Source organism: Lithobates pipiens, unplaced genomic scaffold (genome assembly GCF_037356315.1).
Source record: "Lithobates pipiens isolate NorthernLeopardFrog02 unplaced genomic scaffold, aLitPip1_a1.2 Scaffold_18, whole genome shotgun sequence".
Taxonomy (NCBI): Eukaryota; Metazoa; Chordata; class Amphibia; order Anura; family Ranidae; genus Lithobates; species Lithobates pipiens.
In genome coordinates, this window is record NW_027507758.1 from 55585085 (window position 1) to 55604648 (window position 19564).

At 42.5% G+C, this 19564-nt stretch overlaps 1 protein-coding gene across 7 annotated transcripts in view; it reads right to left on the reverse strand.

Annotated features, from left to right (window-relative positions):
* The window catches only part of LOC143987137 (echinoderm microtubule-associated protein-like 4), a 249200-nt gene that overhangs the window by 46039 nt on the left and 183597 nt on the right, over positions 1-19564 (reverse strand). For 5 of the 7 annotated variants that reach the window (XM_077485698.1, XM_077485693.1, XM_077485697.1 and 2 more), the window contains 6 exons: positions 19365-19390; positions 19025-19057; positions 10435-10558; positions 5170-5319; positions 5021-5090; positions 1069-1179 (listed from right to left, as the gene is read on the reverse strand). In XM_077485698.1, coding sequence (XP_077341824.1) covers positions 1069-1179; positions 5021-5090; positions 5170-5319; positions 10435-10558; positions 19025-19057; positions 19365-19390 — 514 coding nt within the window. The remainder of the gene's footprint in view (positions 1-1068; positions 1180-5020; positions 5091-5169; positions 5320-10434; positions 10559-19024; positions 19058-19364; positions 19391-19564) is intronic. The other 2 variants (XM_077485699.1, XM_077485695.1) reach the window with 1 other exon arrangement.

The window sequence follows — 19564 nt, forward strand, 5'->3', positions numbered from 1 at the left end:
TATACAGGGCTAGATTTACTTAATTTGTACAGAATAGCATTTACTTTTTTTTTTTTTTTTTTAATGCACATATGCTTTGGTGGTCAATTTTGCAATACTTTACAGGGGAAAATTACAAGTCAATTGAATCAAAAAGGACTAGAATAAAAAGGCCTCCTGACCTTAGAAAAAGTTAAAGAAATCTTGTGAAAAAAAAAAAAAAAAAAAGTCAGCGAGCCACTGCATCCTAATTGACAGCTACGGAACTTCCTGCACAGGGACCGTGGGTATACACGGCCCTCACAAGGGACAGGAATGAATACGCGCCATGTGAATCAAGAAAGTTATTTGTAAAAAATGATCAAAAACTGTTTAAAGGCCAAGTTCATCTTTCTGAACATGTTCCACCTGTATTTAGGAGAGGCGGAGGGATATTCTCCCTGCACCCGCTGTCACAATTTGAAAACATTGCGGACATGTGCGGCTCCACCAAAGATTCATATAGTTTCCTGTGAATGAACAGAATACAAGTACCATTGGCCATTGCAGCTCATGGGTTGTAATTCATGATGGACTGTGAAGGCACTGGTATGCGCTCTCCGGTTTCAATGGTCTTCCTGCTCTCAAGTAACTTGCCTGCCTGTTTCAGAGGTATGGGCAGAAAGCTATCCTGAGAGCCTGCATGAGCCTGATATTGCAATTGTGATCTACTGATCGTGGTGCAATGCTCTGTGGGCTCCTTAGAAGAAAAAGTGTGCATTTATTATATTTTTTTTCCAAAAGGGTGAACTTATTTAATAGTCATATTTTTGATCAGTTGATTGTGCATTGGCAGCAAAAGGATGCCCATGGACAATAGATAAAAGCCTTCCAAACTGGCTGTTTTAGCTGGCTGGGTGATGAACCAATGTCTATCCTGCTCCTCTGCACAGTCTAGTGATGGCAATCAAGTGGCTAATGACAACAGCCCTCAAATACTGTACTTTGGTGAGCTGAAATAAAGTTAAGAATTAAAATCTACACTAAAAATATTGCCTTTAACTAATACCATTTGCATGTTTATCTTTCTACATATATGAAATATTTTACCGCTTTGGAGAAATGCAGACATCCAACACCCCGCTCAAAGGTCCCGAGGCCAATAACTTGCAAAGTAGACAAACTGACAGAGTCCCAGACTCGAACATGTGGTTGTAAAGGCTGTAAAATACATGAAACGTGGATGTAATAACTGAAGAGATGAAAATGCATTCCTGTATATTTAACAGTAGGCTGCTTTAATGCAATATTTCAACATTTTTGAAAACCAGCAAGTTACAGTAATGCATAACTAAATAGCTTTTATTGTGACTGCTCTTAAATTGACAAAAAGTGAAACTGGATGCTATGGTTTAGTACATATACAAATTGCTTGTGCTGCCTTTTAATTGGAGAGAGTGGGCTTTAAAGCGAACCAGCTACAACTGAGTTTATCTGAATAAGAGCATTCAAGTGAATCAGTGATTTGCTCATTTAAGGCAAGGCAACAGGTTCACTTTAATACAGACCTCCCAGCAGAAGATACTTACCTTGCTTTTATTCCTATTGCCTAAGCCAAGAGTAAGATAAAAATTATTGTAGTAAGACACTGGGCACCTTGGTTGTTAAAAGACAAATACTTGAGCCACTGCTGTCAATAATTGACCCCATTGGTGGGGCAAGATAAACAAATGAAAAACCAGACAGCGCCTGCTCCTTAACATCAATTCCTCTTATAAGTGTACCCAATTGGTAAATTTACACGCAATATTAACCTAGGATGATTGGATACAGTGTGTGGCTATATATCAACAGGATTAATCTAACATGAATGCATAATTTGTATGGACCAAATGACCATTATAAAGTTAAAATGACAATATGAATTAATGAAAAGTGACAATAATTGAATAAAGGTGACAATGAAATTGAAAGTGCATAATGTGATAACAAAGCAAGATGGTTCTTTTCTTTGTGCAAGAAAGTGCTATAGTGCTCCCAATGGAGTTAATGATCCTCCTCCTGGGATGATATAAATCTCCAAACTCAAATGGGTTTGACTCCTTTTCCTTACAGCAAAAAGAGTCAAACATGCCTGTAGGTCATTTACTGGGGACCAAACTCAATGCTGTAACATCTAGTTACTTTCTGGTATATACCCTCCAATATTGGTTTCAGAACTTCAGGGGTAAACCATATGCTCAGGAAAGGTAAGTGATCCGGATCAGAGATCTGTCCTGTGTTCAGTAGATTCTTCCTCTGCCATACACAGAACCTAGTGTAAGGCAAAGTCCAACCCATCTGGCGAGTTTGGAAATTTAGATCCCCAGGAGAAGGATCCAAAGTTTGAACAGAGTTGGGGTGGAGCAAAGGAAAGGGAGTATAAATTTCTGAAGATGGAGAGAATAAAGTGGCTGTAAACTTCTGGCATGAAATAGGAACAAAGCATATCCCTCTATACTTGTGCTCGTCTCAATTAAGAGCACTAAGTGTCATTACTGTGTGCTGCTTTATTCCTCTAACAGCATTAATAACTTCCGAAACCAAAAAGAAAAAAAAAGGGGACAGGGGAGTGTCCATGTCAGATTGGCACAATATCGCAGTCCTGCTGATCGCCACCAATACTAAAAAAAAAATATGATTATGAATACACACAACACACACACACCATAATTTGTAGACAATAACGTTCGCGAAAGCCAATACATGCTTATTGGGATATTTTTTTTTAACCACAAATATGTAGCAAAACACATTGGCCTAAATTTATGAACCAAAAAAAAGCTTTTTTTTTTTTATTTTTTTTATTGGATTGGACATGTTTTATAGCAAAAAAGTTGGTTTCTTTTTAAAATGGTAGTATATTTGTTTATAGCGCAAAAAATAAAAAACTGTTGTGCTCAAATACTACCAAAAGAAAGTAATTTGTGGGGAAAAAAATGTCAAATTTTATTTGGGTACAGCAACGCACGACCGCACAATTGTCTATAATGCAGTGCTGTATCGCAAAATGTGGGAATCACCCATCTATAGAGTATACATAACAGTTTAAAGTTGACAGGGGTCCCAGAGTTAAGAATTAGGCAAAAAAATAAATAAAAAAAAACTATAAAGCTCCATGCACACTGAGCTTAAAATAACATCTGTTCTCAGGAGTAAAAAATCGCTCATATAGAGCTTATTTTTGTACAAAGTTTAGATTTAGAGTTTAGGACAGTTAAGTTTTTCTGCCTCTAAGCTCCAATCAGAATTTTTTGTTTCTGCCTCTAAACGTTAAACTCAAAATATGCCTCTTAACGTCCTAATGTGCATGGACACATAGGATAACACTGAGCAGTTTCTACAGGCAGAACACAACTCATGGAGGAGCAACATTTAAAGTGGAAGTAAACTTCCCCATCGTTTTCAGCCAAGAAAGCTGCTATCTTTGTCTCCGTTTAAACTTCAACTGCCATGGTGCTGCACATGTGATTCGTTATGACTCCAGACATTGGATGGTTTGATAGTTTGGCTGAGAGCACAGCCAATGTGCAGTTAGCATTCCTGGCATGCCTTTTTTTTTTTTTTTAACTGTTTTAAATCAGTCATGTCCAAAGTCCGGCCCGCGGGCCATTTGCGGCCCGCGGTCCGGTTTTGTATGGCCCCCACCTTGCCCCCAGCCTCTCCTGCATTATGGCCCGCCTGGCTCCGCACACCCCAAGCGCCTCTCTAACAAGCTGAGGCGTGTGCGGCAGGTCCGGAGCCTGTGATTCCGGTGGGGATTGGTGGCGGTGATTGGCTGCTAGTGCCTCTCACCCCGCCTCTCATCCCCGCCTCCCACTGACGGTCAGATGCTGGGGGCGGTCCAAGGCCTCCGGGAAGCTGACAGCACACGCCGCCAATAGCAGACACTGAGCTGTCCCTGCAGCAGCTGCAGATCTCTCAGTGCCTGTGATTGGCGGCGCGGATTGTTTGCGGCGCCGCGCGCTGTCAGCTGCCTGAAAGCCAGAACAGAGGAGAAAAAAGGTAAAGATAATTACCGATAAAGAGAATTAAAGAGGGAAAATATTAAAGAGAGAATATTAAAGAGAGAGAGGAATAAAGAGAATTAAAGAGAGAGAGAAAGAGAGAGAGGGAGAAAGAGAGAGAGAGAATTAAAGCGAGAGAGAATTAAAGCGAGAGAGAATTAAAGCGAGAGAGAATTAAAGCGAGAGAGAATTAAAGCGAGAGAGAATTAAAGCGAGAGAGAATTAAAGCGAGAGAGAATTAAAGCGAGAGAGAATTAAAGCGAGAGAGAATTAAAGAGAAAGAGAGAGAATAAGGCTGGGTTCACACTGCTGCGGGGGGAGATCCGGATGTGATTCGCACCGCACTGCAGTGCAAATCACATCCGATCTCCGTAGCGATGCGAGTTCAGCCATACAGATAGTATGGCTGAATTCGCATCGCTCCCGCAGCAAACTCGCACGGGACCCTTTTTTTTTGGTCCGCAGCAGAATCGGATCGCATGGGTGTTCACACCATGCGATCCGATTCCTGTGTGAGTGTGCAGATCGCACTGCAATATGCGGACGGATCTGGGGGTGTCATATATGAAAGGCAGAGTGATTTAACACCTGTGTAGATTTGTCATCCATGTGACGAAATGAAAAGTATGCCGTTTGCAATAAACTTTGGTTAAAAATTTAATTTGCATTTCATTTTAACGGTTCAAAAAAAGTCAGGCAAAATGGTCGGCCCTCATGCATGTTCACTTCATGAAATCCGGCCCTCTTTGAAAAAAGTTTGGACACCCCTGGTTTAAATCGATGGGTTTACTTCCACTTTAAGCCAGTGTGCATGGAGCCTAAAGCAACCACTGGCTAATAGTTTTTGCACTGTTTAAAACTATATCACACTACAAATATGAACGTATTTAAAGTAATATACTTTGTATATAACCTATAGTCATCAATGATCATGATGGAATTTAAATATGTTGGAGGGGATACTCCTAGGTGCCAGAACTCAGACCTGGAAAAGAAGAGACCGGACAGGTACTTACCCTTCCATCTTTGTCTACACCAGCGATCTGTCCGGTTGCTATTCTAATTTTGTCTGGATGAACGGCAATGCTATAGAGAAAAAATAAAATTAAAAAAAGTACTGTTTACAACAACCAAGTAAGTTCATTTGTATGTGTAAAGGTCTTACCATTTAACACAATCTGTGTGACCAAGATAATGGCGCTGTGTCCGCTCATCATAATTGAACAGTACTACAACAGATGCAATGAAATATACAATTTCTCCAGTAGGGAGAAGGTAAACATTGGCTCGACAGTCTCTCCCACGGTAACCATATCTTTACAACCATCTGTTAAGGTCAACATACCACAAGCTTTACAGAAAGAAACAGAAGCAATATTACATATGGTTAAAAAAAAAAAAAAAAAATCTTTTTACAGAGACATCTCAACAGCAATTTACCGGTTTTCCAAAATAAACTTTTTTCATTCATAAAAATGCTGCATCATTACAAATATGCAGCATGTAGGCTTTGTTAGAACCAAGTTTCTCAGACCACAGGTGGATGACAGGTCCCTCTCCGCTCACTGTGCAGAGCTGGCATGGACCCAGGCCCGCTCTCCCCTATGGGGAAATCGGGTGGAAGCAGGTTGTCCGTCTATTTTCACCAGACGGATGGAAAATGGGACCACCATCCATCTGGATTTTGCGGGCAGGATCAGATCGGATAGCGGTGGATGTCAGCGGACATGTGCCTTCATAGGGAAGACTGCAAGGTTTGATCAGAGGAACCTGATCTGACAGTCCATGCAAAAGGGTTCTAAGAGTGCAAAATCTGGTAAAGCTCTGCAAAGAAACCAGCTTCCAGGTTTTTTGTCTAAGCCCAATTGAACAGGTTGAAGTTCGAAGTGGATTGGTTTCCATGCAGAGCTGCTCGCTCCAGATTTTGCACTCTAGTTTTAGTAAATCAACCCCAATATAAACTAATACAAATTTATTGCAGTCTGACTTTCTACTGCGGAGATTCACCATCACTGCTTGTTCTCGTGACCAATAGAATATACAGAAAGTGGGCGCAGCAGTAATGGATTAGACAGTATATACATAAAATCACACAAAACTGGCAGCTCACAAACTTCAGGGACCAAGTGAGAGAAAACACCAAAGACAAATTCTGGAGTACCTGTATTGTGAATAAGGCCAGTGGAAAGTAGGAGAAAATTTAGGAAAATCAGGAATCCTTAAAATTCCACTCAGTTTATTCACAAAGTCAATATGAAGTAAAAATAAAAAATAATTAAAAAAACTTGATCCATTCCACAGAGCCAACTAGCATACCCAGGTCTTAAGTTACAGGTTGTGGATGACTCCTGCCATGTCCCAGGAGAATGGGCTCGATAAGTGTGGTATGCTGCAAATTTTCTCTGGCAGCTGCCGGAAGGTACTGGACGGGCCACTTGGGCAGACAAGGAGTTGCTGGAATTGATACTGTCTGCTGCGAAGAATCACCACCGCTGGAACACAAAGGCTAATTGGCGGGCTGGACATGACATGGTAACACAAAAGCGACTGAAGGGCGATGGGAAAACTACCAATGATGAAACCTATTCCAGTGACAACTGTATAAGACAGGATTTTCTCTCCCTTTAGAGATATGTTCTTTTACTTCTGTTGCCGTTTTTGGGACAGGAAAGGAAGATAAAAATATAATAAAACTATTATTATGACTGTTTAATACTTTAACTCCCAAAATGATATGAATATAGTTTACCAGACAAAGCTTTGACACAGAAACTATCATATCATAAATAATTATATTTAGACCAATTTTTTATGTTTTTTTGTTTAACAGGCTGGTTCTGTTGGAGATATCGCTTCATTTCTGGTTCTGGAACATAGTTGGATATATAGACTCAAAAGATTGTGGGTGTAATTATCATCCCAATGTATAATTTTTGAAGCAGGTCCTCATTTGGTGGGATTTTTAAGGGAATAAAACATATTACTTATAAAACCATTTATTGAAAAATTGTATCATTTAAAAATGTAGTGATGGGAAAATGTTATATTGTAAAATCTTAACATGAACTCGAGTCAACATGTAATTTATCAGAGATAGTGTACAAAAGTGGTATCCCCCATCTAGAGGCCAACATTCCACCCTGTTGGTGCTTGGATGGATGAGTCCAGTAAGGTGGGATACACCTGCAGACAAGCCTTGCAGCTTTCTGCCTGTATCTTCATACAGGGTGTATGTTGAAAGCTACAGCTGGGCTCGCAGACAGTAGTTATAGTTCATTCATTCACAGAGAACTATAAAAAATGCACATGGTTGTGTGGTTTTTAAATTGTGACAGCGGGTGTGGGAGAAGACCCCCCTGCCTAAAGTCACACAGAAGGTGAGGGTGAACTGGTGGCAAGAACTGAAACACGTTCCACCCTAAATATTGGTGGAAAATGTAACATGTTCCAAAAGGTGTACTAAACCTTTAAAGCCTTACTGAACGCACAACAGTAAAATCAGCCTGTATATGCAGTAAAGCATGCTCGTTATACTCACCGTGGAGCCGAAGGGGTTAATCCTCTATATTGTGTATACAGGCTGTGTGGTCCTGTCTTCTCTGATCCTCCTTTAACTGACTCCAACCCATCTCTCGACAGAACAGAGCATTAGGAGTCAGGCCGCGTACACACGCGGGGACTGTCTGCCGAAACTAAGTTCGTCAAACAGTCCGCTCAAACTTTTGAATGAACGAACACGCCCACACACGGCACTTTTTGAGCGGACAAATACGGCAAACTTTGTTCGTCGTACTAAGTCCGCGCAACTTTTAAAATGAACGGACTCGCCCACACACGAGGCAACAGTCCGCTCATTTCGAGCGCGTGTGCAGGTAGGCGGGGCCCGCGAAGGAGACGTCGCGGGCTCCGCCGCCTGGAATGTACTTAAAGGGGAACCCCAACGCCGAAAAAAATCGGCGTGGGGGTCCCCCCAAAGTCCACAACAGACCCTTGTCCGAGCACGCTACCCGGCCGGCCAGGAAAGGGGGGCGAGCGAGCGCGCCTCCCCTCCCGAGCCGTACCAGGCCGCGTGCCCTCAACATGGGGGGTGCCTTGGGGAAGGGGGGGCCACGCGGCCCCCCCACCCCAAAGCACCTTGTCCCCATGTTGATGAGGACAAGGGCCTCTTCCCGACAACCCTGGCCGTTGGTTGTCGGGGTCTGCGGGCGGGGGGCTTATCGGAATCCGGGAGCACCCTTTAATAAGGGGGCCCCCGGATACCGGCCTCCCACCCTATGTGAATGAGTATGGGGTACAATGTACCCCTACCCATTCACCTGTAAAATAAAAGTACCCAAAAAAAAAACACACACACGAGATAAAATATTTTATTGCACAGCTCCGGGGGTCTTCCGTCTTCGGGGGTCTTCTCGCCGGACTCCTCCACTATCTTCTTGTAGCTCTTTTGCTAGTGGAGGAGTCCGGCTTTCTTCCTCCCCGCCGCCGGCCTCTTCTCCTGACTTCGGGGGTCTTGCCCCCCTCTTCGGTTCTTCTGCCGGGCCACCGCGCCTTCTTATAGCTCTTTTGCAGGCGGTGGCCCGGTCTTCTGTCGCCGCCGCCTTCCGTTCTTCTGCCGGGCCACCGCGCCTTCTTATAGCTCTTTTAGAGGCGGTGGCCCGGTCTTCTGTCGCCTTCCGGTCGCCTTCCGTACTTCTTGTTGTTGTTCTTCTTCTCCAGGAGATGTTGACACGTCGCTCTCTCCGGCCGGAATGCCAGAGCCGCGCTGTGCGGCCACTTATATAGTGACAATGGGGCGGTGTCACATGGTATATGTCACATGGGTTGGTCACATGGTGACCCCGCCCCCTTACGATGTCAAAGTCCCCATGTGACATCAACCCATGTGACATATACCATGTGACACCGCCCCATTGTCACTATATAAGTGGCCGCACAGCGCGGCTCTGGCATTCCGGCCGGAGAGAGCGACGTGTCAACATCTCCTGGAGAAGAAGAAGAACAAGAAGTACGGAAGGCGACCGGAAGGCGACAGAAGACCGGGCCACCGCCTGCAAAAGAGCTATAAGAGGCCGGCGGCGGGGAGGAAGAAAGCCGGACTCCTCCGCTAGCAAAAGAGCTACAAGAAGATAGCGGAGGAGTCCGGCGAGAAGACCCCCGAAGACGGAAGACCCCCGGAGCTGTGCAATAAAATATTTTATCTCGTGTGTGTTTTTTTTTGGGGTACTTTTATTTTACAGGTGAATGGGTAGGGGTACATTGTACCCCATACTCATTCACATAGGGTGGGGGGCCGGTATCCGGGGCCCCCTTATTAAAGGGGGCTCCCGGATTCCGATAAGCCCCCCGCCCGCAGACCCCGACAACCAACGGCCAGGGTTGTCGGGAAGAGGCCCTTGTCCTCATCAACATGGGGACAAGGTGCTTTGGGGTGGGGGGGCCGCGCGGCCCCCCCTTCCCCAAGGCACCCCCCATGTTGAGGGCACGCGGCCTGGTACGGCTCGGGAGGGGGGGCGCGCTCGCTCGCCCCCCTTTCCTGGCCGGCCGGGTAGCGTGCTCGGACAAGGGTCTGTTGTGGACTTTGGGGGGACCCCCACGCCGATTTTTTTCGGCGTTGGGGTTCCCCTTTAAGTCCATACCAGGCGGCGGGGCCCGCGACGTCTCCCTTGCGGGCCCCGCCTACCTGGAGACGCACTCGAAATGAGCAGACTTTCCTCCGAGCGGGAACAGTTTGCTCATTTCGAAAGTGGCCTACACACGGGCTGACTGTCCGCTCAAACCAAGTTTCAGCGGACAGTTTTTCGGAATTTCCGAAAAACTTTGTTCGTCAAACTGTCCGCTGAAACTGTCCGCTGAAGCCCCACACACGAGCGGACTGTCCGCTGAAACACTGTTCAGCGGACAAAGTTGAGCGAACAGTCCGCCCGTGTGTACGCGGCCTCAGGCTGCACATGCTCAGTTTGGTGTGTATCGCTAGAGTCTTTTTTCTTGGGAGAGTTCATGTGATTAGCACATGGCCAATCAGCACTATCCACACAGGATCAGGGGAGAATGAAAACTCAAGCTTAAGCAGCGATACAAGTCACAAGACTCCTATATACTGCTGATGAGAAAAGGTATTTAGTTAATTTTTACTAAAACAATTGCATTTCCAAGTTGTGTGTACTGTGGGAGGCCAGGTATAATGAATGCAGGGTCCTGGGTTTAGCAACTTTAACCTCACCTCTTGTTCTGGACAGGTGCAAAATTCCGGATGTTTGCATTATTTTATGTCTCTTGGACTATGGCACCCTGGGCAAAAGGAGAGGGCGACTCATTTCAGTGGGGAAACAGCAATAAAATCCTGGCAGGGGTTCTAACCAGTTACCTTTTTTTATCCCCCCAGAATTGGCATGCCACCTATAAGGACCAAATATACGACAATTAAGGATACACCCACTCCAGTTTTAACTTCTCTGGTGGCAGTTCTGTTCTTATGTCTTCATAGCTCTCCACATCCGAAGGAATGAACATTGTGATTGGTCGACCTCGCATAAACATTTTTATGTATTCTCCTTCTGCAGAGACAAAATATTTCACCTGTTGTCAGACAGCGTGCACAGATCTGGAAGCAATATGCCATCCAAGGAGCTAACGTTGACTCTGCTGCCTCCAGAGCTTTAGCGGCTGTTTGGAAGGCCACACCAATATCCAAAAAAAGAAGAAAAAACGTAATGTATTCATTGCATCAATATGGTTTTTATATATTTAAAATCCTTCTCTGGGCAATTTTACTGCTCTGCGTTGATTGTAAGAGCTTAGTAGTGTTACTGAGAATAAAGTGCCCTTGAACAGCTAAGCACAGCAATCAGTAAACAGAGGTGTATTAAAACCTTTCATTGGGGTAAAGCCTTTTTTGGTTTTACGGTTGGACTTTTGTTTTAAAAGGGCTTCAACTCTCCATAAGATTTGAGCACCCTGTAGTTCGCCTATAGTAAATTTTTTCAGGTTGACAGTTAAAATTAACCTCAATATAAATGCTACATCTGCTTCAGATAAGAGTCAATACACCTCACATGTGATGTCAATGGGTCTTTTTCCTGAAGGTTGCATTGTGCAACATCCTCTCAAAGTGCTTAAAGTGAAATGCACCAAAGGTCCAGATACACTTATGTTAAAGTGTCCCCTCTGCCCCCCAGCTGCCCTTTCTAGTCTTATAATATTCGCCTGTCCCCAAGTCAGCAAGATATTGCCCACAAAGCTGCAGAATCACAAAAAATCCTCAGTCAGGCTCACACATGCACTGGGCACCCTCTATTCAATCCTGTGGAGAGTTTGTATTTCTTAGATAAAAAAAAAAAGAAAGATATAAAGTGAGCTAATTTTGCCAACATGGGCTGTATTCCTAGATTTCAGCAAGGCTGAAAGTTTCATTTAGATACATTTAGATAATTTTTTTACTTGGAGAAGAATGTACCACTTATTCAAGTGTTATTAAATTCTCTTTTTTTATTTAAAATAATAAGCATGTCATACTTACCGGCTCTGTGCAATGGTTTTGCACAAAGCACCTCCGACCCTCTTCTTCTAGGGTCCCTCCGTTGACTCTAGTTACTCACCTTCCACCGAGTGCCCCCATAGAAAGCTGCTTCTCGCAGCACTCATTGGGGCTCAGCCCCACCCCCGCCATAGGACTTGAGTGACAGGAGCGGAAGCCAATGGCCAAGCACAGTACAGCATTAAAGTAACAAAAATCTTATGGCCTTTATGTGCATCTAAACCCCCAAAAAGTTATCATATATTGCAATATACCAGTCCTTAGATGTGTTGGCTTTATCCCCCCCCCCCCCTTTATATTCACATGGTAATCACGCAAATACCATACTTCGTGTCTCTCTATATCTACACTGTATCCATGGGGGCAGCCATCATTGTCATACACACTGGATTGTAAACATGTCTTCCCTAGTTCATCCCCATTACATGGTAGGTGATGGGACTATTCGTTTACACAAAGATGAGGTTCTGTATACATTTTTTTTTATAGTCTTAACCCTTTATAAAGAAAACGCAAAAACGTAAAAAAAAAAAAAAAAAAACAAATGCCACTATAGAAAGTTACAGCAGTAATATGTTAAATGCTTTTACAGGTATTATTTAAATATGGATCTGTTCATATTTTGTATGCAGAAGCCAATCAATTTTTGGGGATCAGACTTTTGTTCACACTCCAGAAGTGTGGTATCAATTTCTTATATGCAAGAACAGAAGATATGGTTTTGTACAATAGGGTGACCTGAGGGTCCTGTGGAAAGTTCACATTAGTAACTTTTGCCATTAAGGTTCTTAAAATTCAGTACATGGACACTAACCAAAATGTGGGAAAGTGTACCAGTCCACATCTCCAGGATATTGGAGAAACTGGAGCGTCCCATCTACTCAAGCCCACTTAGCCTCTGTACCATCAAGCTAGGAGTTTTGGGGTTGCGCTCAGGCTTGATGTTGAGACAGAAGGTATGCATTAAGGTTAGGATTTTGAACCAGTGTTGGTTAGGGGGTGTGAGATTGTTCCTGACCCCAGTAGGCCAAGGTAGGCCAGAGTGTTTAAAGGTCCCACTGCTAGGAGCAGTTTGTACAGCAGCAAGATGCCATGAGAAGGCCCTGAGGTAGGCAAGAATACTTTTATATTGGACTAAAGGAGTCCAAGTGTTATGGCTTTTGAAGGCTCTCGATGACATTACAAAGTTGAAATCATCTCCAAAAGTTTAGGGGTGTATGCCCCCATATAGCTCTCATTTTTGAAATATCAAGTACATTGCCACCTCTGGCCACATGATATAGATGCAGTGGACCCTCTGACCACAACTCAAAGAGCCAGAGGGAATTGGGGGTTGGTTGTCTAGTAGGGGCAAGGAAAATGTCGCCGTTAATCACGGTGCATCCATACAAAGTGCTAAATGTATGGTGGCTGTGGCGGAGTTAGGATTTCTGTATGATTTGTGTGTCCAAAAGATCATACCAAGCTTATTTTGCCTGCAAGAGCTTCCTCTATCCACACACTGCTTTTAAGATTTTGGATATCCTGTTGAGTAATAAAGCAGTTTTGTGTATATAGAAAGCTGTTGCCTCAATTAGATTAAATTCTAGTTAATTTGTACTTTCTTTTAAGCCAACAGGAGTGGTACAGGCACTGCATTTTGGGTTATTTTTGCACTTCCTGAAAAACAATAAAATGCAGCCACCACATCCAAAGACTGATAAAATAATATATTACATGTTTGTATTTGGTGTTTAGATACACATTAGGAAACAACAGGATCGTACATACATAAAAAGGTTACATTTGGGTATATGGCCCCTGAACAAAACCTGTCCGAGTATACCTAAAGTCAAAAACATTTTTAGACTTGGATATAGTGGTAGCACTACTGTCACATTTTTATTGCTGTGTTTTCCCTTTAGGGAGATTCACTTAAACTACCCTAAACCAGTTTTCTCTGTCACCTACTACTGAGTGTACAGGACAGGAAGTGAAGGGAAACCTCCCTAATTAAACTCAGATGACAATATATATAACTGACAGTAATTACTCCCGTACATTAACCAAAAATGAAAAAGAAAACATTTATGGACTTTAGATTTACTTTTAAAAAGACTGCAGAGAAAACTCATGGTAGCAACTAAATGCAATATAATAAAAAAAAAAAAAAAAAAAAACTATCTTCAAATTTTGAAATGTGGTTGGCATTTGCATGCAAGTAAACAAACTTGTGGGCTTTCCACACCAGTGCAAATGGCAAAAGCGTGTAGTGATCACAGATGCACATTTGGCAGTATATATTATAATGGACCACGATACTGAAAAGGCACCGGCTAGATATAAATCTGAATCTGCATCAGCATGCTGAAAGAAAAAAAAACTGAAAAGAATTCATACTGACTGGAAAAATGGTATAATATATAACATTTTATTCTTAAACAGTTACAGGTGTGTTTACAGCCTTAAACATCACCATCTGGATCTACCCTAATAAATGTACTTTATGTGGCCTTTTTTAAACAAAAAAGGGGAAATTGTATTTCTTTTACTGTAGAACTGCAAAGTAAGGTATGTGGGAAGATATTAGCAAATCTAAAGTTTTGGCTCCAAGTGATTTAACAAACTGACATTTCAGACACGGTGGAAGGAGGGACATCTGACAGAAGAGCGCCAATGTTTAACAGTGCAAGCCTGCCTTTTCACAAATTTGACCCGTTCATTCCAAAAATGGCCCCAATTTTTTCATATAAACTCTAATTTTTGAGATGCAGCATAAATGCCATATACTACTTTGCACTCTGGTCACCTGTTAAAAAGCGGTGTACACACCCGAGTGTAAAAAAAAAAAAAATATATATAAATAAAAAAATAAAAATAAAATAGCCATAACCTCTATGGTGCTCAATCTGCAAAATTGAAATACAAGTGGGAATATACACATACTGCCTATATTATCATAACTATAATACAGTTTATAATTTACATTTTAAAATCCAATGTTTCCAATGTAAAATTGCAGCTTGAAGCACGTAAACTAGGGTGTCCAGACATTCACGGACTGAGAACACTATCCTCAGACCGAGTCTATCCCCGGATTAACGTAGACAGGGCACCCCATGCTGGCTGAGAAACAGCCTGGTGGCTCAAATGTTGACGCCCCCTGCTGGATGATCTCACTGCCATTCCTGCTTCTGTTCAGTGGAGAAAAGGCAGTCTTTTGCCATTTGCCAATAAAAAAATAAAATAAAAATAAAAAAAGATGTCCCTGGATTTTATTTAAAAAAAATCTGGTCACCTTAAACACTCACTATATCTACTAACTTGTATGCAAAAACACAAACTAGATAACAGAAGAACAAATTTATCAGCAAAATCTTTTCAAAAATTGACTAAAACATATTTGACCATATCTAAAACTAGAGCTGATGCAGTCTAGGCAATGCAATTTTCTGAATCTGCACCTGAGCAGCACTCAGCCATTCAAAGACAGCTTTGTATTCATAGAACGCAAAGCTGCCTATGAACGGCTGAGCTCTGCTTAGGCTGTTTTGCCCTGAGGGTGACTTGGGAAGTCCATCTCACAGCTTAAACCTGTCACTGTGTACTGTATGTAGCTTAAGCTACACACAGTTTGTACTCCGCTTAGAGACAATGCAGCAGTTCGTGAAGGAAATCGTTTGTTTGGACCAGCTTTGGTCTGAATCAGATTCAAACTCTTCTCTACACGATAAATAGGACCTTTTTAGGAAAAAAAAAAATATATGGCTAACATTTTAGAGGAGCATTTCTATAAGGGCCAACTAGCCCACAAAAGATTGAAAAAAAAAAAAAAAAAAAAAAAAAAACTATGTAGAACTGCAATACTCACCCTAAATAGAGCCGTACCATTGCAGTACTTTTCCACAACTGGATGTTGTCAGTCTGACAGCCAGCATCATTTACCCTATCTCCTCTGAGTCCAGGCTGTCATGTACATCCCCCTATCCTGTGACTGGACGGTGAAGGAGATAAGCAGTGATAAGCTCATTCTCTGTCACTCTGCTCTCTCCTCCTATCAGCATGCTCTTAGTCAGCTCATGAAATTCCTAGTGCTGCTTCTTTCAACAAGCTGGACAGTCTGTGTAAGTGAAAGCAAATGTTCTGGAAGTGTGTGAATCCTTTAATCATTGTGAACCCTTAAACAAATTCCAAACCAAGTATCAAATCCAAGGTGGGAGCAAGTTGTTCATGGCCAGCCTTAGTCTGATCAATGTGCAGCCACACAGGCCAAGGCTAAAGTCCAGTGAAGACCAATAAACATGCATCGAAACAGCATGCACAAATTATAGAGGATTTCATGCTGAAGCAGAGTTCATAGAAGAGCATAAAAAAAGCCGATTAAGAAGCGTTTTAAATAGAATAGATGAAGTTTGTTTATTTTCTGTCACTAGAAGCCAGCATTATGTCAAAGCAGCAGCAGACTATGAACAGCAGAAAAAGCTGGAAGATTCAATTTACAGGCTCTGCAGTGTGAGGCACCAAGGTTAAGATAGAAAAATGCATAAAATTGGCATGCAATAACTTCTGGCCAACTTAATTGGATTTAAAAACGGCAGGCAGATTGTTTTAAAAAAATAAAAAACAATTTTAAAAGGGGTCATTTTATTTTTTAAAGGCGAAGTTCATCTTTTAAAAAAGAAATAAAATAAAATGCACATGTTTTTGCAAGTAAACAAATGTGCATTGAATTTTTTTTTCTGGGAGCCTACACAGCATTGAACCTGTGATCAGTGAATTGTGTGTGGGTTCAATGTCAGGCTCCTGCAGACTCTCCTTACAGCTCCGTGCCTGTACCTCCATAAGGACTGACAGCTTTAGAGCTGCAGGAAGAATAGAACTATAAGCAAGCTTATCAGCATGCCAACAGCCCATAAAAAAAAAAAAAAAAAAAAAATAAAAAAAACGCCAGCCATCTGCCACAGTGGCACACGGGACATGTAGTTCGTTCACAGTGATCTGTGAATGAATGTATGATGTGGCTGTGTGCGTGGAGCTCTGCACAGCGCTGTCAATTTACAATGTGACAGCTGATGCAGGGAAAGTATCCCCTGCCCGCTAATACAGTGCAAGGGGTAAAGGGTATGAGCTGGAACATGGGTGTAACATGTAACTAAAGGTGAACTTGGCCTTTAGGACTCCAAATATGTGAGGGCGGTTTACATTTTTTTGTAAAGAAGCTTATTTCTCAAAAATTGAGAAAGGCGGCTACTGAGCTTTTAAATGATCTGTGGTAGGACTTCCTCTATTGAACGTTCAATGGCAGATGAGGGCTTGGACTTTACATAGCTTTGGGCTCTCTAACAGAGTTAATGCTGTAGGAGCGGCACTTCACTTCGCATCCTTTTTGCCTCTTGTAGAGCCTCATTAAATATGATGTGCTTGGAGCAACTGAAAATCTATAACTTGTCACCAATTCAAGGCAAAAATTACAGGTTCTCTTGAAAGAAGCGAATCCCCCACGTCAACACCTTTAGGCCCCTTTCCTCACTGAGGCAGTTTTCAGGCGTTTTAGCACTAGAAATATCGCCTGAAAAGTGCCTCCCATTCTGTGCAATGAATGCTTTCACACTTGGGCAGTGCGATTGTGGGACGTTAGAAAAAGTCCTGCAAGCAGCATCTTTGGGGGGGCTTGGGAGAGCTACAAATAGTGCTCCCCAATATGCCCCTGCCCATTGAAATGAATGGGCAGGGCTTCCAAAGCGCTGCAAAACTGGACTTTTCCCCCTTTTAGGGTAAAAAAAAATCCACCCCGCTAGTGCCCGAAAAGTGCCGCTAAAGCACTGTAAAAACAACCGCCGTTTTAGTGGCACTTAAAAGTGAAAGGGGGTCTTGCTGCATCCCCCACTTTGTTGGAGACCTTGATAAATACAGGGCCCTTCTGCGGAAGGATCATGTGACCTCCTCCCAGGATGCAATGCCTAACTAAGCATTGGATACCAAGTGTTGGGTTGTCATGTGAGGAGGAGGAATAAGAATTAACCCTATGCAAGCACCAATACCATCCAACATGAAGAGTTTAGACTCCTAGCTTTGAAGGAAGGAGCAGAGGATGGTATTAGCAGGTGAAGGGGAAAGGGGGAGCTTTCTTACAAGAGAACCTGACACTTCACCATAAAAAAGTAGCAAATTAAAGAAACCAGCAGAGAGCATTAGACACTTTCATAATGGCTATGAAGGAGCATAGGTCTCACTGCCAAAGTTCTCCAAAGAGATACAAAATCTTTTTGGGTGATACGGCTCCCTGGTATATCACGTCTTAGTTTTGGGTCTGCTGACCCTTTAAAAAGGAGAAGGAGTTCACCTTTTACAAATTAAAATAAATGCACAGCTTTTTGTAAATAATAATAATAAAAAAAATGTGCATTTATTATACTTTTTTACTCACGGGTGCAATGCCTTACAGACTGCAGATTGTGGGTGCAATGCCTGGATCCTGCAGACACTCAGTATACCCGTCTGCCCGTACCTCATATGGGCAGAGAGTTACTGAATGGCAGGAGAAAGAAATGGACTACAAGAGTGCTCACTCACCAGTGCCCTTGCAGTTCATTGAGAACTACAGGCCCTTGGCCATGGAGGCAGACAGTAGATGTAGTTCATTCATTCGCAGAAATCTGTGAATAAATGATGCAGCCGTGTAAGTGGACCCCTACAAAGCAGTGTGGTTTTAAAATTCTGATAGCAGGTGTGGGGAGAGGAACCCCCACCCGCTGTCACAGGGAGGGACAATCAGGGTGAAGAGGAGGCAGGAGTTACAACACGTTACATGTTCCACCCTAAATATGGGCGGGGCGTGGAACATGTTCCAAGGGTGAACTTATACTTTTAAAAGCTAAAACTAGTTTTAGAATAGGACACAGGTTTACTTCCTGCCCATTTGTGTGCACTAACCGGGGGAAGGCAAATATTAACTAGCCTGATATTCATAACACCCTGTGATACGTATAGTTTTAAAAGCGTAATGTGGTGAGAGGAATGGTTGGCATAAAACTACACTCATCTTTTAAATTCGAGGCATATGCTATTTTTAAGAGTCTAACATCATAAACATCACTGGGCTACCGTTACAATTAAGCTCGGTTCACACAGGGGTGACTTGTCCAGGCGACTTCGCCACCTGACAAGTCGCGCCCCGTTCTGTACTACGGAACCGTTCTAATAGGAGCTACTCAAGTCGCTCCGACTTAGAAAAAAGGTTCCTGTACTACTTTTGCGGCGACTTCGGGCGACTTGCATTGACTTCTATACAGAAGTCGTTTTGCAAGTCGCCGCTGAGGTCGCGGCAGGTCTGTGTGAGCCGAGTCTAAAACCAAGAGGCAGAAGTCTGCATGCCAGAAATAGAATATATTTAATTTATTTATATATACACATTTTAAGAAGCAGAAATCAGCAAAACATTAGATCAGGAGAGCATTAGGAAAGGTATGAACAAAGCCAAGCTGTACGATCTGAGCAACAATCTTACCTTGGCTGTTTTTTTCTCTTGTGGACATTTTTGCTGGTTTTGAGACAGAAGTAAAAACTTATAACGCCAGAATAACAAAGTTTTCCATCTGCTTAGCATGTAATCTTGCTGCTAAATTTTTAATTTATTGTGAAATGAACACTTAATCAAAGCACACACTATGAGTAAAAATTGTGTATTAACAAAAGTTCGTAAAACAAAAAAAAAACAAAAAAAATAAAAAAAGAATCTAAATTAAAGTTTTTGTTTTAGTCATATGAAAAGAAGAGCGATAATAGTAAGCACAAGAAAAAAGTAAGCACAATGAGATAAGAAAGGCTGCACGGTCTTGAGTTTTTACCTGGGCTGATGACAATATCTTTATGCCTGAAAACAAAAATAATTCATCATTACTTTACATTAGCATATGCAGATTTGTTGGCCGCTACTTGAATGGCATGGGCTGGCTACAGCTTGTGACTGAGTGCCTTAGTGATCACAGGGACTCGTGTGGGCAAAACCTGATAACGGTTTAGCCTGCTAAGATTTGACATTATGGCC